Source organism: Eriocheir sinensis, chromosome 19 (assembly GCF_024679095.1).
Source record: "Eriocheir sinensis breed Jianghai 21 chromosome 19, ASM2467909v1, whole genome shotgun sequence".
NCBI classification, from domain to species: Eukaryota; Metazoa; Arthropoda; class Malacostraca; order Decapoda; family Varunidae; genus Eriocheir; species Eriocheir sinensis.
The window spans coordinates 20258910-20279888 of record NC_066527.1 but is presented as its reverse complement, the minus strand read 5'-3'; the positions used below and the strand labels follow the sequence as shown (position 1 = coordinate 20279888).

The following is a 20979-nucleotide window of genomic DNA, read 5'->3' as shown; positions in this document are numbered from 1 at the left end:
TTGAAGAAAGTAAGAAAAAAGGAAGTCGAGGCCGGGTCTGCGGGCGAGGACTCGGACGCCTTGTTGTGGTTGTCAGCTGGAGGGGACGGAGGCCAGACATTCCTGCACATTTTCCCCCCCGCCGCCCTAACGAGATGGAGGACGTCAGCCAGAGCGAGGAGGTGAGTGCAATAGGACCTAATGCAGCCATAGACCGCCATAAATACCGTCTGGAGGCTTTAGATGCGAGGAACGAAGGCCTAACATATGCTCGTCCCGTGGTTTAGGGCGGGCCAGCCTGTTTCGTCACCGCAGCGTTAATGACTCACTCTTGTCTCACTGGTCTGTCTGTACGGCCTGTATTAACGGACGTCCTGTAATTACTTGGGTTCCACATGTCTGGATTTGATAGATACTCCATTGGCGGCGTAACTTTGAGATTTTTACATTTTTTCGCCTGGCAGCCTCCATGCCTCCTGGCAAGGCTGCCTAACGAGCTGCCTGTGAGTAAGTCAGTCTTGTGAGGCTGTGGGCGCCGGTAAGGCAGCAGCGGGAGGCTGTGCCGGTGATGGCACTGTTATGCCTTCTAGGCCGTGTATTGTAAGAGTGGGCTCAGTTTTCTCCCACTTCTCCATGGAGTCTTGTCAACTTCACTTGGGTGGTCGATACTATTTTTTCTGATGTATCTCAACAAGCTCTAAAACATTTCTTAGTATCGTTTCTATCACATATTCACCAAAATGTATGGGGTGTTGATGGGGCAATGCCCCTGTATCAGATGGGGCAGGGTAAAGCCCCTCATGTATGTGTTTTACTGGAAATGGTTTGCCATTACAGCGGTGCATGCTCACTCTTCCACTGTTTCCATGTCACAGGCATGCATTGCATACGGGGGAGGGGGACGAACCTCTACAGTTAGGGGGTTCGGTTAAGTTGGTTTAAAAAAATTTTTTTTATAAGTAACTGTGATTAGTTTCAGTGTGCAGCAGCCAAGCAACTTTATGGCTACAGTCCTTTTAGTTAGTTTTTATGAGGAACAAGTTTTTTTTTCACTATTATTTGATATCAAACAGAGATGGTTATATTTGACATCTTTGACTTTTTTTTTTCATTCTAGGAAAAAAAATTGGTGAGCACAGGAAGAAAACTATAACCATTTTAAAAAGGCATCAAAGATTGAGTGAAAAAAAAAAATTTGTATGAAAACTATTGTCACAAAATGCATATTTACCTTTTTTCTGCTTTATGTAATTCACAACCATGGTACGACCACGTGATACACTCACGAGCACCAGCCAGTACCTTCCCCAACTGTGCTTGGAGCTCACACGTTACAGATCTCCTGAATGATGCCCAGCACCCATTCACTGCTGGGTGGACAGGGGACACAGGGCATGGACTGCATCCTTCCCAGCTCACCCTCCTCACTCACACACCCTCTTCCCTCCCCCCAGCATCAGTTCGTGGTGGATGAAGTGAGCACCATCATCAAGGAGAGCATCGAGACAGTGATCGGCGGCAACGCCTACACCAGCGCCAAGGTCAACAATTGGACGTCGCAGGTGGTGGAGAATGTGCTCGGGAACCTCTCCAAGCTCAACAAGGCCTTCAAGTACATCGGTGAGTGGGGCTTTTGTGGCCCTGGCATAGGGTAGAGAGTTTAGAAATGGAGTTTTACATTCTTGATGCCTCACATAACTGGTTCTTCAGAGCTGTCATGTGTAAGAAAAAATGGCTTCTTGTAGTCCCTATATCCTTATAAAATAATTCCTTCCTTTTCACTATCTTTCATCCCAAAAGTTGGATGCATAATTCTTCTTTACCTTCATCTTCCTCAGTGTCATGCGTCATCATGCAGAAGAACGGAGCCGGCCTGCACACGGCCAGCTCCTGCTACTGGAACAACGACACGGACGGCTCCTGCACCGTGCGTTGGGAAAACAAGACCATGTACTGCATCGTCTCCGTCTTTGGACTGGCGCTCTAGGGTGGCGGCTGCTGATATAAGACTATCACCAATGTTGTAGTCCAGCTTTTTCTTCTCATTTTCAACTTTATCTGTGTTGCATTGATCGTCAAAGTGGTGCTGCAGTGACCTTGGCCGCTAGTATCACTTTGTCTTGTTTGGGTTTTCTCTTCATTTTTAATTATTATTATTATAAGAGACAAAGCAGGTAGAGAGGGAGGAGTGTGGACAGTATAAGCTGCTAGTTCAGCATCCCCTAAACTTTATGATGCGTTACTTCCGTTCTTGGTCTGGTGGTCTTACTTTTAGTTTTTCTTTCTCTCTACAGTAATATTAGAATGTAGCTGCCACCATATATATATTTTTACATTAATCTTTTTTCTTCAACTCCCAAGAAAGCCATAATTTTTTCTTTTTGTTTGTTTTGTTTCCCCTTCACGACATTTTTCTCCAGACTAAACTATCCCTGGGGTTATGGAAGCCATTATGTTTTTTTAAGAAGCAGTTTGACTTGGCCCCATTTTGCTTTCCTTTCATTGTCTTTCTTCTGCCTTCCATTCTTTGTCTTTCCTTTTTCTGGAGACAAGTAAGTAATCAGCTCTATTTCTTCCCTTTTCTTTCAAATATTTTCATCGGAGATTCCTTTCTGTGTGTGTGTGTTTGTGTGTGTGTGTTCCAATCAGCTGTTCTCTGTTAGATTTCCGGTGAGGTCTCATTACTCTTCCCAGCACTCTTCATAATAATCAACCTGCATTCACAGATCAATTTGGCCAAAGGATATTATTTACAAATCTGTCCATTTAGGTGGTTAAGGACGGGCGTATGAACATGTGTGCGCATCTGTGTGTGTGTTTGTATGTGAGGGTTTGGGGAGGAGACTGTATAAAATAAAAGTTAATAAGATAAGAGATGCAGTATAGTTTTGGGGTCACAGTGAATTTCCTCCTTGACACCCATTGACCTAACATCTGACCCAAGTCTTCTAGGGTCAGGAAAGATCACCAGTAAATTTCCTCCTTAACTGACCTTATGTGACCTGACTGGAATCTTGTACATCTAGTCTTGTGATCACAGTAAAATTCTTCCTTAACTGACCAGAATTGAATCTTTTGTATTTAGAGTTTTGGGGTCACAGTGATCTCTTTATGTCCACTGACTTGTCCTTGGTGAAGCAGACAGGTTAAGGGGTGACCATTCAAATCCACAAGTTTAACATCATCAGAATATCATCACTTCGTAAACAAAGCGCCTAACTCACTATTTTCTACTTTTCAGGAGATCAAAAAAGAACTGTCATTATCTCATTTGGCTTAAGAGTTAGGCAGAAATGAAAAGGCCAATTCTAGAACACACAAACCCTGAATGACGAAGGCAACTATACAGAAATGGGCGTCACATGATGGAAATTTGATGTAGACAAAAACCTGAAAATCACTGAAAAATGGCAGGCGATTATTTTATTAGGGTGACGATATGTTAGGTCTGGCTGGGTGCCTCTTCAAAACTCAAAATCTAATGGTCTACTTAGGGCAGGGCAGGTCATTTCCATCGGTCATTTTTTCTGTGGTTTAGGAAGAACAATAAAGTAAGGAAGGAAGGAAGGGACATATGACCAAAAGTGGCGTTTTCTGACTTATGTTACTAATTTTTCATTGTGGTTTATGAGAATATATAAAAGTGAAAGGAGGAATGATAATATAACTCTTGTGGACTGTGACTTGCCTTACTGATATTTGAGGTACAAGAGGAGAATAATATATAAAAGTAAAAGGAGGAATGATGACATAACTGTGACGCATTGTGACTTGCCTTACAATAGTTGCTAGGTATATTTTACTAAAGGTCGGTGTATGTCGACATCTCTTAATGAAGTTTGAAATGAATTCAAAAGGAGCATCGGAGTTGAGTTGCCTTGTTTAAGTTATATACTGATACTGTTGTCTTTGTTAAGGCTCCTGAAAATATCCTTGTTTATAGTTATTCGTTAATATATCCGTCGCCTTGGAAGTTTTGTTGTTGTTAATATTTCTGCAACGTTGATTTCTCATGTGTGATTTTGAAATATTCTTAGAGCCAAACGTCCTCAGCTCAGAGTATTCAGGGGACGCCTGTGTCGGAAATGTTAAGAGAAAGTTATATGTGTGTGAATAACCAATGTTACTCTTTTTTACTCTCACAATCTGTCTAATGGAAAGGTTATTTTTTCTATGGGAGATATAGTCTGGCTTAACCATGTAGATATACTCAAAAACATAATTTAGTTTGCTTGTCCAGAATTACTTGTAGGTATGCAGTGTTTGGGAAGGTGCATGAATACTGCTGTGCACTGGTCCACACAGCATTGCTAGTGGATATATATTTATCTCATCATGTCTGCTAGAGAAGATATTAATGCCAAAGCTGCATTTTACACACTAGAGCTCTAAGGCCTTCACACTCATTCATATATTTTTGAAGTATTTACCATAGGTAGGTATAATGGTGATAGTCAGTGAGGGATGAAGTTCATTATATTTCATTGCTTGAGTTTCATTTTGCACGTAATTTTAACTTCCTCTCACATGATTAGTATATTTTGGGCTATTAAAAATGAAGCAGGTGGTGGCTATGCAATGAAATTCATCACACACATCATTGTCGGGTTGGCACATTGATGAGACAGTGTTATGAATTCATTATAAATTAATATTAGTCACTGAAGAAGATGGCGATGCTCAGTTTACAGTTACACATGTATCACCTTTAGGGATTTACTTGGCAAACACACAGTCATGAATATCTCTTACACTAGTCCGTGCTTTACTTGAGAAAATAATGGTGGGCCAAAGGATGCTCCTGATGATGATGGTGATGCCCTACATCCCATAATACAGCAAGTGGCCACCAGTACAGGCAACTGCCAACCAATGATCTTGAAGTTTTCCTACCAAAAGGCCAAACACTTACGATTCCCTAAAATAGACAATACAATCTGTCTGTGACTGGCGGAACAATCACATGATAACTATGCTGCACAGTGGTGGCGCGGTCAATTGATCACCATGCCAAACTGAAGAACACTCCCTACCCATGTCACACTCAACTTACTTCTGCAGTTGAGCGTGTGCAATGCTTTACTAGCTGACAAGTTTTTATATTTAATGTTTTTTATTTTATTTTATTATTTTTTTTTTACGTTGCTGCCTATTGCGCCGGTAGGCATCTTCCCGATGGGGCCTGATGGTCGGCCCAAGGCTTCTTCCAGGTGGGGCCTGATTGTCGGCCCAGCCCGTTCTGGCGCAGGCGAGTGTTTATAGTGGCGCCATCTTGCATTGCATTGCAAGTAAACACTTATGAGTTTGTTGTGACCCTCTTTTATGACTAGCTTTAGCGGGTAGGATCGATTGATATATCATCAATTTGAAAAACGTGACCCAATCACATAGCAAGGGATGCCTGCACTCCAGTCAGCAGATGCCTTCCTTGTGTCACTGATGTCTCCGAGGCATCACCAGATTAACAAGTAGACTAATGTAAACATACGTTAACACATCATATAGAACAAGGCTCATTAATATCATGTATGCTACTACATCCTAAAAAGTTTGCCTTTCACTTCATCACAAGATGAACGTGAACTAGGAATGCAACACAGAGTTCACCAATTCACAAGCACCATTCCAATTGGTTCTCATAACAAGAAAACAACAGAAAGTTGAGGTGAGGTGTGAAAATGAAATACAATTTCAAAATAGATGCTGATAATTTTTTTATTTTTGACACCATTTTCATTCCTCAGTTTAATTTTTCCTGTGTACTAGGTAATTCTTTCTGATGGCACAGTTGGAGTGGTGTGTGTGAACTGGTAAATGTACCCTATAAAAATTACCTTAAAAGTACTTCCTTCAATTTGTCTTTCCAAGTCTTTGGCTCCAAGGCACTCATTGGTTTGTACTTGTCTTTATCATCACCTCTCTCTGGGTCAAGTGTTGTCCCCTTGCCAAGTGTTTGCTGTGCGCCCCAGGACCACGGGAGTGACACAGCCCGTGCTTGTTGGTCCCATGGCTCAGCTGTTGCCAAGGAAAGGTCATCATGTTGGTGTGGTGTGTCAAACAGAAAGAGTCATGTTCACAGTCATTATCATATGAAGTGAGTGGCTGTTGTCAACACCTGCCTGTGGCTTTAAATTATTGTCATTATTATTATTGATTGATTGATTGATTATTATTATATATTATTCAGTTAAATTTTCCACTGAATATGTCAAGGCAGTTATCTGATTTGATGAGTTCAACAAGTGTGTGCGTGTGTGTGTGTGCAGATACTGACCTTGACTGATCTGCATCTGTGCCAGGATGAACATGTGATCCTGATGTGTTAATGTGACATTTTATTTATTTTGTGAGTAGTTTTTATTGGATTGGCAATGACACATGCTATTGCTATTATTCATAATTTTTATTATTATTATCATTACTAATAAAACAGAAATTACATAGTTTCAAATATGTAATTAACCTTTTAGCAGTGAGAATATATTAAAGAAAATTAAATATATAAATTTGAATTTTATGACGTGCTTCAAATGCTAAAGTTCCTCTATATTTGTCGTGTTTCTATGTGATGTGTCAGTCTTGTTAGTGTGGTTAAGAGACAATGTTGTGAGGGTAATTCACCATGGTCTGAGCACGTGCTGGACGCGTGATCACCAGCACCACCAGGACCTTCCCGGGGAGAGGTTTGGAGCATGTAACCAAGTTCGGGGCACTGCTGGGCCTCCCACACTACAGACCCCCATGCCCAAGGGGGGACACTCACTACTTGTTTAAATCAATCAATGGACCATATTGGCTAGGCAAGCAGCGCCACACGTGGCCACTCAGTGAACTCTCAAAGCAGTACTGTCCATAGAACTCATGTTATGTACTAGAGTGCATCTGAGGCTGCCTCCAGGATACAAGGCCTTGGTGCTGCCACCGCTCCAAGCCAATGACTGCACACACTTTACTCCTACCCATTTCCTGACTCTCCTGAGTGACAAGGAGAAAAACTGAAATCAGGAAGGAGTGAATTGTGTGCAGGGGCGATGGCGGCACTATGGCCGTGTATCCCGGAGACAACCTCAGATGCACTCGTCCATAACTTGAACTCTGAAAAGTACAGCTTTGAGTTGAGTGGCTACATGTGGCGCTGCCTCTATAGTCAATAAGGTCCATTAACTGCAGCATAACTAAGATGTCCCTGAGGCTTGGTTATTAGGAATACACGTCTGCATATCATTGTGTATTATATGTGTTCATTTAAAGGGATCTTGGTACATTTCATAATACAGAAAAAAAGGCTTGAGGCTTGGAACTGTGCATCCCCTTGGCTAACTTTGCCTCAAACACTCAACAAAGCAAAACTGTTGTGTGGCCTTGTGATGGCCACCAAAGTGAATCCCCTAACACTGCCTGAGCTGCAGAGGAATGAAAAGAGCAAACTGGTCCTCTTAGCTAAACAGAAATCCTACATTCTCATTCTAGTAAATATGTAATGATATAAATTCTACTGAGTATCACAGGAAACCTTTGATCAATTGTACAAGGATGGAATGCCCTTAAGTGTGTTGGTATCAGGCCTCCCACCTCTCTTTTTCTCTCCCTCCCCACAAACACACCTATGATGGAATGTCCTTAGTTAGACTTCTTACCCTCTCTCTCTCTCCCCACAGGCTTAAGATACAATAACCTTAACTGTGTATTGATAACAGACCTCACACCACCTCCCTCCCCCCCCCCACCACCGTTGCCAGATGATCGTACTCAGAGCATAGTATTTACCGGTTTCTGACGCCTAAGTTGCCTAACTACTGCCAAGAAACATCAGGATCTAACTCTTTTGATGATAACTATAAATGAGTTTCGTTATTGGAGCCCAGAAGACAGCTTTGGGGTAGGAAGTTGGGAAATATAAGCAGCTGAGACGACAATCTGGCAACGTTGCCCCCCACACACCTATTCCAAGAGGTCCATGGCGTCTTGCAGCAGCTCCGCCTTCTTCTTGGCAGTGACCACCACACGGCGCTTTATCAGCCATGCCTTGAGCACCGGCACCGTCAGCGAGTTACCCTGCACACACACACACGTAGGGAAGGAAGACATCAATAATAACAATAACAATAATGATGATGATGATGATAAAGCCTTCCCTGCATCACATAACCTACATTACACAAAAGAAAGTCATAGATGGAGTAAAAAAAAACATGTTAGGCCTTGTAGAAATGCACTCACATATGGGAAAGAAATATGTCACCAATAATAGTAATGATAATGATGATGATGAAATAGAAAACAGAGGAAGGATTAGCACTGGACCGAGCAAGATGGAGGAGGATCATTGCAAGTCCAACCCCAAGAACGAGAGAAGATAAACTATAAGCAAAGATGATGATGAAATAGAAAATAGAGGAAGGATTAGCACTGGACCGAGCAAGATGGAGGAGGATCATTGCAAGTCCAACCCCAAGAACGAGAGAGGATAGACAATAGCAAAGAAGATGATGATGGTGATGATGATGATGATGGCAAAGCTTTCCCTGCATCCTAAAACCTAACGATACAAAAAAAAAAAGGTTGTAGATGAATGGAGTTATATAAAAAAGATGTTAGGGTATGTGGTGGGCTTTTTTAAGTAGTGTGCTTTTTTTTTTTTCATTAGTTTTCTTTTTTTTAAGCCCTTGATCTGTATCCTTTGCTGTAAAAAAATAATAAATGAATAAAAAAATAATGGGTATAAATTGGATAGATTCAAGTTCAGGAAGGTATAAAAAGTGGTTCATGAATTGACCAGTGAATGCGTGAACAATGCAAGCAGATATGTAGTTGATGGAAATACAACCGAGTCTCAAATCGAAGTTAGATCAATTTGTCAAGGGAGAGAGTTCCATCCTTTCCTTCAATCTGGCATCCACATCCTTTTTTTTTCTTTTTACAGCAAAGGAGATGGCTCAAGGGCAACAAAAGAGTGCAGAGAAAAAAAAAGCCCGCTACTCACCGCTCCCATAATAGACAAAAAAGTAAAGTGTCCAAAAGAGAGGTCAATTTCTTCATACACTCTTCTCGAAAAAAATATCCAAGAACACAAATACACACACATGCACATCTTTCCCTCTTTTCAACATAGTATTCACACCCTTATAGATCAATAGAAGCAACCCCAAAACAAACACACACAGACACACACACACACGCACCTTCCCCTTCTTCAACATGGCCTCCACATCCATGGTGCTCGGATCCACTTTCTCCTTCTTGACGCCTGAGCTGGGGCGGGTTGAGGCGGTGGGGAGCTTTGCCAAGGGGTCATACGAGGGCGGGTAAACCATTCTCTCAAACTCCTTCAGTGACGGCCCGGCGACCTTCTCTATATTCTCGACATCAGGGACTGGAAGGTAGCAGAAAAAAGATTGGTTAGTCGTGGAGAGTCAAGAGATTGTTTAAGAGTGGGTGATGCTCTTAAACTCCCTCAGTAATGGGCCAACAAGCATTTCATTTTATTCTTGAAGTGAAAACATACTCACACACACACACACACACACACACACACACACACACACACACACACACTTTCTCTCCCTCTAGAAACAACAGTTGAATAGGTAAAGAAGTAAAATCTGGGGTAAACAAAGAGTAAAATTGGTGGAGTAAAATCAGGTGAGTAAAATTGGGGAGAAAAATTGAGTGAGTAAAATTGGGTGAGTAAAATTGGGTGAGAAAAATCGAGTGAGAAAAATCGAGTGAGTAAAATTGGGTGAGTGAAATCGGGGAGAAAAATTGTGAGTAAAATCAGGGAGAAAAATCGAGTGAGTATAATCGGGTGAGAAAAATCGGGTGAGTAAAATCAGGTGAGAAAAATCGGGTGAGTAAAATCAGGTGAGAAAAATCAGGTGAGAAAAATCGGGTGAGTAAAATCGGGGGTAAAAAGCTTACACACACAAACACACTCTCCAGTTCCAAAAGCCAAACAGGTAAGGGGGTCAAATCACACCTGTCTGGTCCGGCACGTCCTCAATTCGCTGGCGGTTGAGGGCGAGCGCTTTGATGACCTCCCAGTGTGTCTCGGCGCTGGGGTCATCCACGTCCTCGGGGTGGTACTCACCTCGCAGCTTCTTCACCACCTTCTTGCAGGCTTCTATTTGCTCATCGCTGGCCACTGTCCTCTTCTCAAGTGTCATTTTTGAGATGTAGTCTGGTGAGGGAGGGATATGACAACATGCATCAATATAAGTGAGAGGTAGGGGAGGAGAGCATCAGCATGTGGGGAGAGATTAAGGTCAGATTCTTCCTCTCAATTGTCATGTTAGCGATGTGGTCTGGTGAAGGAAGGGATATGACAGCATGCGTCCATATGAGTGAGAGGTAGGGGAGGATAGTGCCAGCATGTGAAGTGAAAGATTAAGGTCAGCATCTTCCTCTCAATTGTCATGTTAGCGATGTGGTCTGGTGAAGGAAGGGATATGACAGCATGCGTCCATATGAGCGAGAGACAGGGCAGGAGAGCGTCAGCATGTGGGGAGAGATTAAGGTCAGAGAGGTAGGGGAGGATAGTGCCAGCATGTGGGGTGAGAGATTAAGGTCAGCATCTTCCTCTCAATTGTCATGTTTGCGGTGTGGTCTGGTGAGGGAGAGATATGACAGCACGCATCCATATGACTGATGCCTTCATAGTGCCTCAGAAACAGCGGAAACTTATTGCACGCCCACAGACCATACAATGTTAAAGCCTTCGCAGCATCTCACCCTCAGCTCCATCCCTTGAATACAGAGCTAGCATGCCACTTCATCTGTTTACCTTTCTTTACTTGCCATTTTTTCTCCAGCCCTTCTGAATACTTACACAGCACTCCTCCTCTAGGAATTAGCTGCTGAATCTTCATATATATAATCTAACTCTACATGGTCTTTGCTGTCTTTCTTTACTTACCATTTTTTTTTCCATCCCTTCGAACACTAACACAGCACTTCTCTGGGAATTAGCTGCTGAATCTTGATATGTATAATCTAACCCTACATGGTCTTTGCTGTCTTGGGCTGGGACATTATCAATACAGTACAATGCTAACATAACCAGAAAACTTATCAGTACAATACAACGCTCATATAACCAGAGAACTTATCAATACAATACGACATGACACTAAACAAAAAGTAAAATTGGTGGAGTAAAATCAGGTGAGAAAAATCGGGTGAGTAAAATCGGGTGAGAAAAATCGAGTGACTAAAATCGGGGAGAAAAACTGGGAACAAAGGAGTACATTTTGGCACCAGCCCGGACAGACAAGAAACACATAAGTGACGCACCAGCATAGGGCAGAGGATGAAGCAAGAATCCTGGAGGCTGGACCTGCGCGTTGGTCTCATCCAGCACCTCCGCTTGGGGGATGAGGGCAGCGAAGATGGCCGAGCTGTGGGCCCTCGGGACGCAGCGGACAAGTGCCAAGACCTGCCTCGCCAGACACCGCTCCAGCAGCGCCGTGAACAGCTTGGTACTGCCTGCGCCGAGGGGAAGAGAAGGATGAGGAATTGCATGGAGAAAGATCAAGGTGTGTTTGTCAAGTCTTATGCATCTTTCTAATTGGTAGTTATTTATTATTATCATTATTATTATTATTGAGATTCTTGTGAGGGCATGCAAGAAAAATAAATAACTGATATAGACCCTCACAGAGTCCCTCGATGAACAGACACAAATATGAAAAATAAAAGACTGACACCAAAGGAAGGAGAATAAAAAGAAAGGGGGACAACACAATACCTAATGGGTTAACAGGTGGTTGTCGACTTTAGCTTCAAACCTTTTCATGTCAGGAAAAAAATACACAGAAAAACAAATTAAGTACTTGATGTCAAAATAAAGAATGTCAGTCTATCATATTTTTAACAATTTTGCGAGGGCAGTGCTTAGTGGCCTTGTATGTATGTGGGGAGCCTTACCTGAAGCGTCCTTTTCCTTGGGGTAGATGAAGGATGGGCTCTTGAAGAACAGCTCTGTCTTCAGGAAGCTCATCGGCTTGAACCCCAAGAGGACGATTCCTGGCTCATAAACGTTGACCATGCTGCGCGTCTCCTCCTGAGGGAACGGGACCAGGGACACCATCAACACCACCACCACCACCACTACTGTCATCAACACCACTACCACTATCATCATCACCAACACTACTACCTCTTTATCAAAACCATCAACACCACCACCACCACTATCACCATCACCACCAATACCACTATCATCACAGCCAAGAACACGGAAAAAGAGAAAAGTCAGAAGCACACACACACACACACTCTACTTACCGGGGTGAAGATGATTTTCTTGTCCCCGTAGGTTTGGTAATATGCCAAGTCCGAGGGCAGCAGAAGTCCACCGGTCTCCTGCCAACAAAATCCGCACACAATGACTTCATGTAAGGAGTAGAAAAAACTGTGTAATGTGAAGTAAGAGACAGGCGTGTTGGAATATGTGGGTGATGAGGGACTGCACAACAAGACTTGGAAGTGTTAGAAATAGAGGAAGGATTAGCACTGGGTCGAGCAGGATGGAGGAGGATCATCGCAAGTACAACCCCAAACTCAGACGCTGATAAAGTATGGGTTTTTCCTGTTGATGATGCAGAAGTCATGTAAATCTAGCACTGGGATCACAAAACACTCCATGAAATTCCCAGCAACTTCCACGAGCGGCGTTTCAAAAAGGCGATCTGAGGCGCTGATAAATTTAACCCGGTAGCAGCGACGGGCCAAATTTGTGGCTTTACCGTGTACCAGCGACGGGCCAAATTTCTGCCATGATATAACCCCCAAAATAGCTGATGCATAAACTGATCACAAATGTACTGATATATATTATGAAATGGTTTGCGTAAGTGATGATTTTTTCTCATTTTTCTCGCATAGAGGGAAGGGCCTTTAAGAAACATGATCCCCACAGCTACTGGGTTAAGAATCAGGGTCTTAGGAATCAACGCTGAGGAACAACACGTCAGGACACCCACCTCCAGGAACTGTTTGGTCACCGACTTCACCTCCTCGTTGGTGTTCTTCCACAGCTTCAGTTTCTTTGGCTTCACTGCACTCCTACAAACAAAATGCAAGCACTGTTATTACCAGGACTATTATTATCAGTAGTAGTAGTAGTGGTCTGCCCTCGTTTGTTCCAAAATCGGTTGGGGCTACTAAGTCATATCAAACACAAACACCAGAGAAGACCACCGAGGTGAGACCAGAGACTTCCGGGACGTTCCAATGCTCAGACCCAAGCAGGTGCTGCTGCCGATGATTATTATTATTAGTAGTAGTGGGCTTTTTTTTGCTTAGCGGACTCTTTTGTTTGGTGGGTTTTATTGTTTTCCTTTATTTTTTGCCCTTGAACTTATTCCTTTACTATAAAAAACTAAAAAATAAAAAATATAAATACATAAATGAAAATCAAATAACCTTGCCAGTTTGATACACATTAAAACTGAGAACTAAATACTAAAAGCTAATTTTCTTACAATATGAATATAACTTGCATCCTCTAACTAGGGATACACACACACACACACACACAAACATAACTCCATAACTGTGATAAAGGAAATGAAAGAATAAAAAATAAAGTTGAGTAAATAAAAAGTAAATAAAGCTATACCAAGCAAATCAATACAGGTAACAACAGCCATTTATCTAACGTATCACACACACACACACACCTGACAACAGTGTACAGCCCCACAGTCATCTCCACGCCGGGTGCCAGAGTGAACTGCACAGTGGCGGAAGGTCGCTGTTTGTTCTCCAGCCTCGTGACGCGCTCCATCAGCTGGCTCAGGCGTGTGGTGGGGTCAGCCAGGATCCTCTGCTCCCGGGTCGTTTCACTCTCCCCGTCATCCAGCTCGTCAAACAACAAGTCCTGTGACGGGTGAGAAGATAAAGCCGGAGACACAAGCCACACCTCAGGGGCCATATGGGGTCGTATTACAAGACATTTTGCCGCCCAAGAACACATATTTGACAAGGCTTTCGTAGGACTTCAACATTTAAATTTGAATTCTCCATAACGCGAAGTTTATAAATAGATGAAGAGCTTTGATATGGGAGGTGTTATAAGGTTTTGGTGGCAAGAGAGCCGGGTTGGACACGTAGCAATGAGTATAAGGGTCGTATTAAGACATTGCCTCCCAAGAATACATATTTGACAAGGCTTTCATAGGAGTTGTGGGCATTTCATCTAAGGGTTGTATTATAAGACATTGCCTCCCAAGAATACATATTTGACAAGGCTTTCAAAGGAGTTGTGGGCATTTCATCTAAGGGTTGTATTATAAGACATTGCCTCCCAAGAATACATATTTGACAAGGCTTTCATAGGAGTTGTGGGCATTTCATCTAAGGGTTGTATTATAAGACATTGCCTCCCAAGAATACATATTTGACAAGGCTTTCGCAGGAGTTGTGGGCATTTCATCTAAGGGTTGTATTATAAGACATTGCCTCCCAAGAATACATATTTGACAAGGCTTTCGCAGGAGTTGTGGGCATTTCATCTTAGGGTCGTATTATAAGACATTGCCTCCCAAGAACACATATTTGACAAGGCTTTCGCAGGAGTTGTGGGCATTTCCAGGAGTAGTTTTATGACCCTGGTGGTAGTTTGATCCTTCTTATGTACCGTGAACCTCAAGAAACACTCATTAAAACCCGACTACCCCCCTCCTTGGCCTTTAAAAATAGATGATGTGAGAAGCGAAAGTGTCTTATAATACTGACTATGTTTAGGGTCGTATTTTAAAACATTTCGTCCCCCAAGTTCACATATTTGACAAGGCCTTCGTATGAGTTTGGGGCATTTCCAGTAGTAGTTTCATGACACTGGTGGTAGTTTGACCCTTCCTCTGTATCATGAAGCTAAAAACACACTTATGAGAACCCAATTGATCACCTCTTTGACCTTTAGAAATAGCTGATGTGAGAAGCAAAAGTCTTATAATACCGACCCATGTGTCTCCCTGAGGTCCTAAGCCTTACTACGACACCTCCTTCTGGTTTCTTAGGAAGCTGCTTGTTCCCTAAGCGTACATGCCATGCCGCCTCACCTTGTAAAACTTGTTGACATCAAAGGCTGCCCCCATGTGGAGTATCTCAAGGGCGATGCGAGACTCCTTGAGGTCCTTAGCCTTGGCCACCGCCTGCCGCCGCACTTGCTCGTTCTGGCTGTGGGGGTCGTCGCGGCAGGTGAAGAGAAGGATGCTGCGTCCGAGTTGCCTCTTATCGCTGCGGAGGGACACAGCTCAGTGGTGGGGGGGTGAAAGGCAAGGGGAAAAAAGTGCACAAATAATACCCCAAAAAATAAAATTACCTTCATCACTGCACGAGTCAATGATTATGAATTGTCTGCATGATAAAAAAAATGTATATATGAGACATGAAATATAATGAGCAAATAAAGAAAGAAACACAGGTATGATGAGAAGGAAGTATATGCGACTTGATGAAAAGGGAATGTACAATACAAAATAAAATTAACAAATAAAAAACACAGGCTTGAGGAAAATTTCAAACTATTATTAAGAATGTCAAACATGTAAAAATAAGGCACCGCTTGGTTAAAAAGGAGATACAGGTCAGGTACTAGCTGGTGAATTATATGAAGAAAAATAAAACATCTATGAGAAACATTTCTAGATAAAACAATGATCATTACCTACACTTGCAGTCACGTCTCCAGCAATATCATTTCGTTCCCTCTTAACCCAGTAGCAGCAACGGACCAAATTTGTGGCTTTACCGTGTAGCAGCGACGGACCAAATTTGTGGCTTTACCGTGTAGCAGCGACGGACCAAATTTGTGGCTTTACCGTGTAGCAGCGACGGGCCAAATTTGTGGCTTTACCGTGTAGCAGCGACGGGCCAAATTTGTGGCTTTACCGTGTAGCCGCAATGGGCCAAATTTGTGGCTTTACCGTGTAGCAGCGACGGGCCAAATTTGTGCCATGATATAACCCCCCCGAAATAGATGATGCATAAACTGATCACAAATGCGTTGATATATATTATGAAATGATTTGCGTGTGATAACTTTTTCTCATTTTTCTCGCTTAGAGGGAAACACGATCCCTGTAGCTACCCATTTAAAACCCATCAGACAGTCACTTACTTCCCCAAAACATCTTTCTCTTTCCTTTCCTACCGAGGGAACCCAATAACCTGACACAAGGCCAGTGTGACATCCGGATTACTACCGCAGTGTACCCAACAAAGCCCTGAAGACCTACCAATCCAGGAAGACGGTCTGGCAGGTCCGCAGAGCATCGTGAATACTTGCTTTGTCAGTCTGGCCGTATTGGGAGTCGAACTGCGCAGGGTGCACTGTAGGGAGGGAAAAATAATGGCTCAAAGCAGGGCAGGCAGCAGGAGGATAGGCTGGACATGTACTATTCTGACATGACTAACTTTGACAAGACTGAGGTCCACATTTTTAAACATCTTGAACTCCTATGACGACTATTTTCTAAAGACAAACAGATTAGCCAGATTATCACGGGTGTTTTTCCTGTTCATGGTGCAGAGGTCATGTAAAATTATCACTCGGATCACAAAACAGTCCATGAATGTTGGAAAGTTTCGTTTAGTCGGTGCAACATCTGTGGTCATATGCCGGAGAGAGACAGAAGGGGAGGGAATTATAGGAGAAGGGAACAGATCACAGGAGACAGGACACAACCCCTGATTAATACCTGGTACCCATTCACTACTGTGTGGACAGGGGCGTAGGGTATCGGAAAGCCGCCCAAATTTTTCCACTCCGCCCGGGAATCGAACCCGGGCTCTCGGAAACAGTCCATGAAAAGCCCAGCAACTTCTACTTCGAGAGGTTTTTGAAACAGATGAACTGAGGTGGCGATACGATTAAAAAATACAGGCTTGACGCTGTTACCTGACTGACTGTTATGAAGGAGAGGTCGACACCCCTCCACACTCCAAGATAACAGTACCCCTCCCCCACACCCCATGCCCTTGAGCTGCTTCCATTGCTGTAGAAGAATAAATTACAGCAGCAACTCTCTCTTCCATCCCCCTCACACCACATATCACAAGCACACACTCTTTACAATCATCTTCATTGCCAGTTACTGTAAAAAAAAATAATAATAATAATAAAAACAGAGTAAATATAAAAATAAATAAAATAAAGTTAACTGCCTTCCCCACCCCATAGCCCACATTGCTACTTTTACCACAACTAATGGCTTTGAATTATTGTTTGTTTATGCCCTTGAGATACATTGCTGTAAAAAAAAAAAAAAAAAAAAAAAAAAACAGGAACCCCCTCCCCCAAAACCCCATGTCCTTGAGCTGCTTCCATCTCCGTAAAAATAAGAAAAGAAAAGCTTACAAGTCACCCCTCTGACCCCAGTCACCCCTCTAGCACCCCATAGCAAAAGCACACACTCTTTATCAGCTTCTCCATGGCCAGGATGTTCTCCGCGCATGGCCGCTGAAGGTCCTGGAAGACGTATACCCCAGTGTAGTCCAGCTTGTTCTTGGCTTCCCGTGTGTTGAAGAAGACCACGCCCACTTGGTCATGCGTGCTGGAGATGGCCTTGCGCATGAGAGTGGCGTGGACGGCCTGCAAAGGGACGGAGAATAGGGGTAGGAGGTAGGGCCGGGAGGGATAGGGGGTTGTTTTCCCTTTTTTACAATGCAAGGAGGCAAAGAAAGATGACCCCCCCCAAAAAAAAAGAAGTTTATGGAAGGAAAAAAATGACTACGAAAATACTCCACAGGAAAAAATGCCACAGGAAAAACATACAGTCACATTCTTATTTTTCATATCGATGTCTGGTTATTGCAGTTATTGGGTTTATATCATTTAGTTATTTTCCATTGATACCTTTTCATGGATCTAAATAATAATAATAATAGTAATAATAATAATGATGGCTGGGCACACTGCACCGTCACCCACCTTGATGGCTCTGGTGAAGGGTGGATCCTCCTCTGCATCCTCGGGGTCATCAAACATCTCTCGCACCGCATCGATGAGGAAGATGGTGGCTGAGCGATTCACCACCTGCCAGCCATCACCCCCCTCCTCGCCCTCCTCCCCATCAGGCTTGTCGTCCTCCCAGGTGTCCATGGCTGCTGCTGCTGCTGTTCAGGCTCTGCAAGGTGAGGTGAAGTTGTGTTAGTTAGTGTTGAGGCATGGGCCGCTGGGCGAAACACACTGGAGAGAGAGAGAGAGAGAGAGAGAGAGAGAGAGAGAGAGAGAGAGAGAGAGAGAGAGAGAGAGAGAGAAAAGAAAAAAAAAGAAAAGAAGAAGAAGACTCTCTCTCTCTCTCTCTCTCTCTCTCCAGGGCCGTATTACTAAACATTTCGTTGTTCAAGAACACATATTTGACAAGGCTTTCATAGGAGTTTGGGACATTTCCAGGAGTAGTTTTGTGACCCTGGTGGTAATCTGACCCTTCTTCTGTACCGTGAATCTAAAGAAACACTCATTAGAACACGACTGATCCCCTCTTTGACCTTTAGAAATCGTTGATATGAGAAGCGAGTGTGTCTTATAATACCTGCCTGCTATGGTCGGTATTACAAGACACTTTGACTTCTCACATCAACTATATCTAAAGGTCAAAGAGGGGGTCAGTCGGGTTCTTACCTGGATTTCTTACCTGGATGACCTTTCCCTATGAGCCATGCTAGGGTGAACCGTCAGGCAAAGAACCGAAAGGTCTCACAAACCAATGCACCAGCCTGTCCAAACTCATCAAACAACATAATATAATCTAATAAGACATTGGCTGGAAAGTGTATTGGGAGTTCATTTCATATGGTCAGGGATAAAAGTCGTAAAGCTTGTGGCCAAGAAAATCCTTAAGAGCAGCTTTGAAAACACCAAGGTCGCTCAGCTCAGCAGCTGCAGAGGGAAGTGAATTCCAGGAGCCAACAACACGAACTGGTTGGTTCTTTAGGTTCACGGTACAGAAGAAGGGTCAGACTACCACCAGGGTCATAAAACTACCCCTGGAAATGCCCACAACTCCTACGAAAGCCTTCTCAAATATGTGTGTTTTTAGGTTCACGGTACAGAAGAAGGGTCAGACTACCACCAGGATCATAAAACTACCCCTGGAAATGCCCACAACTCCTACGAAAACCTCAAATATGTGTGTTTTTAGGTTCACGGTACAGAAGAAGGGTCAGACTACCACCAGGATCATAAAACTACCCCTGGAAATGCCCACAACTCCTACGAAAGCCTTCTCAAATATGTGTGTTTTTAGGTTCACGGTACAGAAGAAGGGTCAGACTACCACCAGGGTCATAAATCTACCCCTGGAAATCCCCACAACTCCTACGAAAGCCTTGTCAAATATGTGTTTTTAGGTTCAGACTACCACTAGGGTCATAAATCTACCCCTGGAAATCCCCACAACTCCTACGAAAGCCTTGTCAAATATGTGTTTTTAGGGTCAGCCTTGTCAAATATGTGTTTTTAGGGTCAGACTACCACTAGGGTCATAAATCTACCCCTGGAAATCCCCACAACTCCTACGAAAGCCTTCTCAAACTTGTGTTCTTGGACGACGAAATGTCTAATAATACGACTCTTTACATGTGGGAGAGGGAAGTGGTCAACCAAGAGCCATGGGGTGATGGTGATGATGATGAAAGAAGTGGAGGAAAGAAAGAAAGGAGAGGAGTAAAGGAGACAATGGGAGGAGGAATGATGATGAAATAAGTGGAGGAAAGAAAGAAAGGAGAGAAGGAGTAAAGGAGACAATGGGAGGAGGAATGATGATGAAATAAGTGGAGGAAAGAAAGAAAGGAGAGAAGGAGTAAAGGAGATAATGGGAGGAGGAAGATAAGTTCAAAGTCGTTACGGGCAGGACCTTCCATCACTAACACACAAACACACTAACACAACAGCACGGTGCCACACTCCTCATTCCTGCCCACACCCTCCCCAAGCCACCACCACCTCAGGCCAGCGAGGGGTGAAGAAGGTCAAGAGTATATCCAGACTTACATACGTGGCCCCCTTGAGGATTGTTCAATGTTTACGCCTTCACCCTTCTTCTTCTTCTTCTTTTGACCTGTAACGCTTTGTATCGCTTAATTCTTAGGTCCTCCTCCTCTTGTTCCTCCCTTCTTCTTTCTTTTCAGCGTTATTTTATTTTCTAACCTGAAATAAAGCCACTTATATTCACTTATTCAGACATTTGTGCCCTTTTTTCCCAGCACTGCGCGAGGAACATTTTTGCCAACTTTACTATTTTTTCTTTCCGTTTCCTTTTTGTCTCCATATACATCGCCCCGTTTTCCTCCTCCAGCCTCCTATGCCCACTCCTCTCTGCCTATTACCATCACTACTCCTGCCACCAACTCCCCTCTATGCCTCTCATAGTTGCTGCATTCCACTATTAGGTGTTCTACTGTTTCTGTCTGCCCTTTCTTTTTCTTTCTTCATTTTTACATCTTACATATCCCTGTCCTACATTCCCCCGTCCCTGTTCCTGCCTCTTTCCTCCAGGGTTCCTGTTCTTGCTTTAAATAATATAGTTTGCTTCCCCAGTCTCCTACATGCCAGTGTACTCCCTCTGGTTCCTGTTTCCTGCTGTACCATTTTAGCGTTGACTTGCCACTCATTCCTTCCTGCCATTTGACTTGTCCGTTCCTTTCAACTGCCTTCTTCACATCCCTGATCTCCATTTCATTCCACTCTTCCCTCAGGCGTGTTCTCTCCTTTTCCACCTCTCTAACTCTTTCCCCCAGGTGGACTTGTTTCCACTTTCTTGCAGTATTTTCTTTGCCCATCTCTCCTCACTACTCTTTTCAATTTTCTTAAGGAAGCCCAACTTGCCCTTTACAATTCTTTCCTTGAACGGACTCCATCCCATATCTTTTCCGACGGCCTCTACCGCTATGCTCCTAGGGGTTCCTAATCCCCACCGGCCTACCGTGTTCTGGGCCCGTACTTATAAAGAGTATGTAATTCGAACCCCGGGCTCGCTGATTCAAAGCTAGACA

The 20979-nt window shown here is 43.3% G+C and overlaps 2 protein-coding genes and 1 long non-coding RNA gene across 6 annotated transcripts; 2 read left to right on the top strand and 1 right to left on the bottom strand.

The window, feature by feature from the left end:
- LOC127000901 (dynein light chain Tctex-type 1-like) lies at window positions 1-6423 on the top strand. Its single transcript, XM_050865016.1, has 3 exons — window positions 1-161; window positions 1434-1599; window positions 1818-6423. The coding sequence occupies exons 1-3, from the start codon at window positions 135-137 to the stop codon at window positions 1964-1966; spliced, it is 342 nt and encodes a 113-aa protein (XP_050720973.1). The 5' UTR covers window positions 1-134; the 3' UTR covers window positions 1967-6423.
- LOC127000900 (X-ray repair cross-complementing protein 6-like) lies at window positions 4270-20133 on the bottom strand. 4 transcript variants are annotated; one of them, XM_050865015.1, is made up of 14 exons: window positions 19979-20133; window positions 17915-18110; window positions 17398-17575; window positions 16221-16314; window positions 15042-15219; window positions 13659-13858; window positions 12960-13041; window positions 12262-12339; window positions 11902-12037; window positions 11269-11460; window positions 9956-10156; window positions 9162-9352; window positions 7921-8034; window positions 4270-5994 (listed from the first exon to the last, which is right to left on the bottom strand). In XM_050865015.1, the coding sequence occupies exons 2-13, from the start codon at window positions 18083-18085 to the stop codon at window positions 7921-7923; spliced, it is 1815 nt and encodes a 604-aa protein (XP_050720972.1). In that variant the 5' UTR covers window positions 18086-18110; window positions 19979-20133; the 3' UTR covers window positions 4270-5994. The 4 variants fall into 4 exon arrangements, with proteins under 4 accessions (XP_050720972.1, XP_050720969.1, XP_050720970.1 ...); XM_050865012.1 differs by lacking the exon at window positions 4270-5994 and having other exon boundaries at window positions 7195-8034; XM_050865013.1 differs by lacking the exon at window positions 4270-5994 and having other exon boundaries at window positions 7195-8034; window positions 19983-20043.
- Window positions 18358-19338, top strand: LOC127000902 (uncharacterized). Its single transcript, XR_007754616.1, has 2 exons — window positions 18358-19025; window positions 19128-19338. It is a non-coding gene; the product is annotated as an uncharacterized LOC127000902 (long non-coding RNA).
- Window positions 20134-20979: the final 846 nt, after the last annotated feature.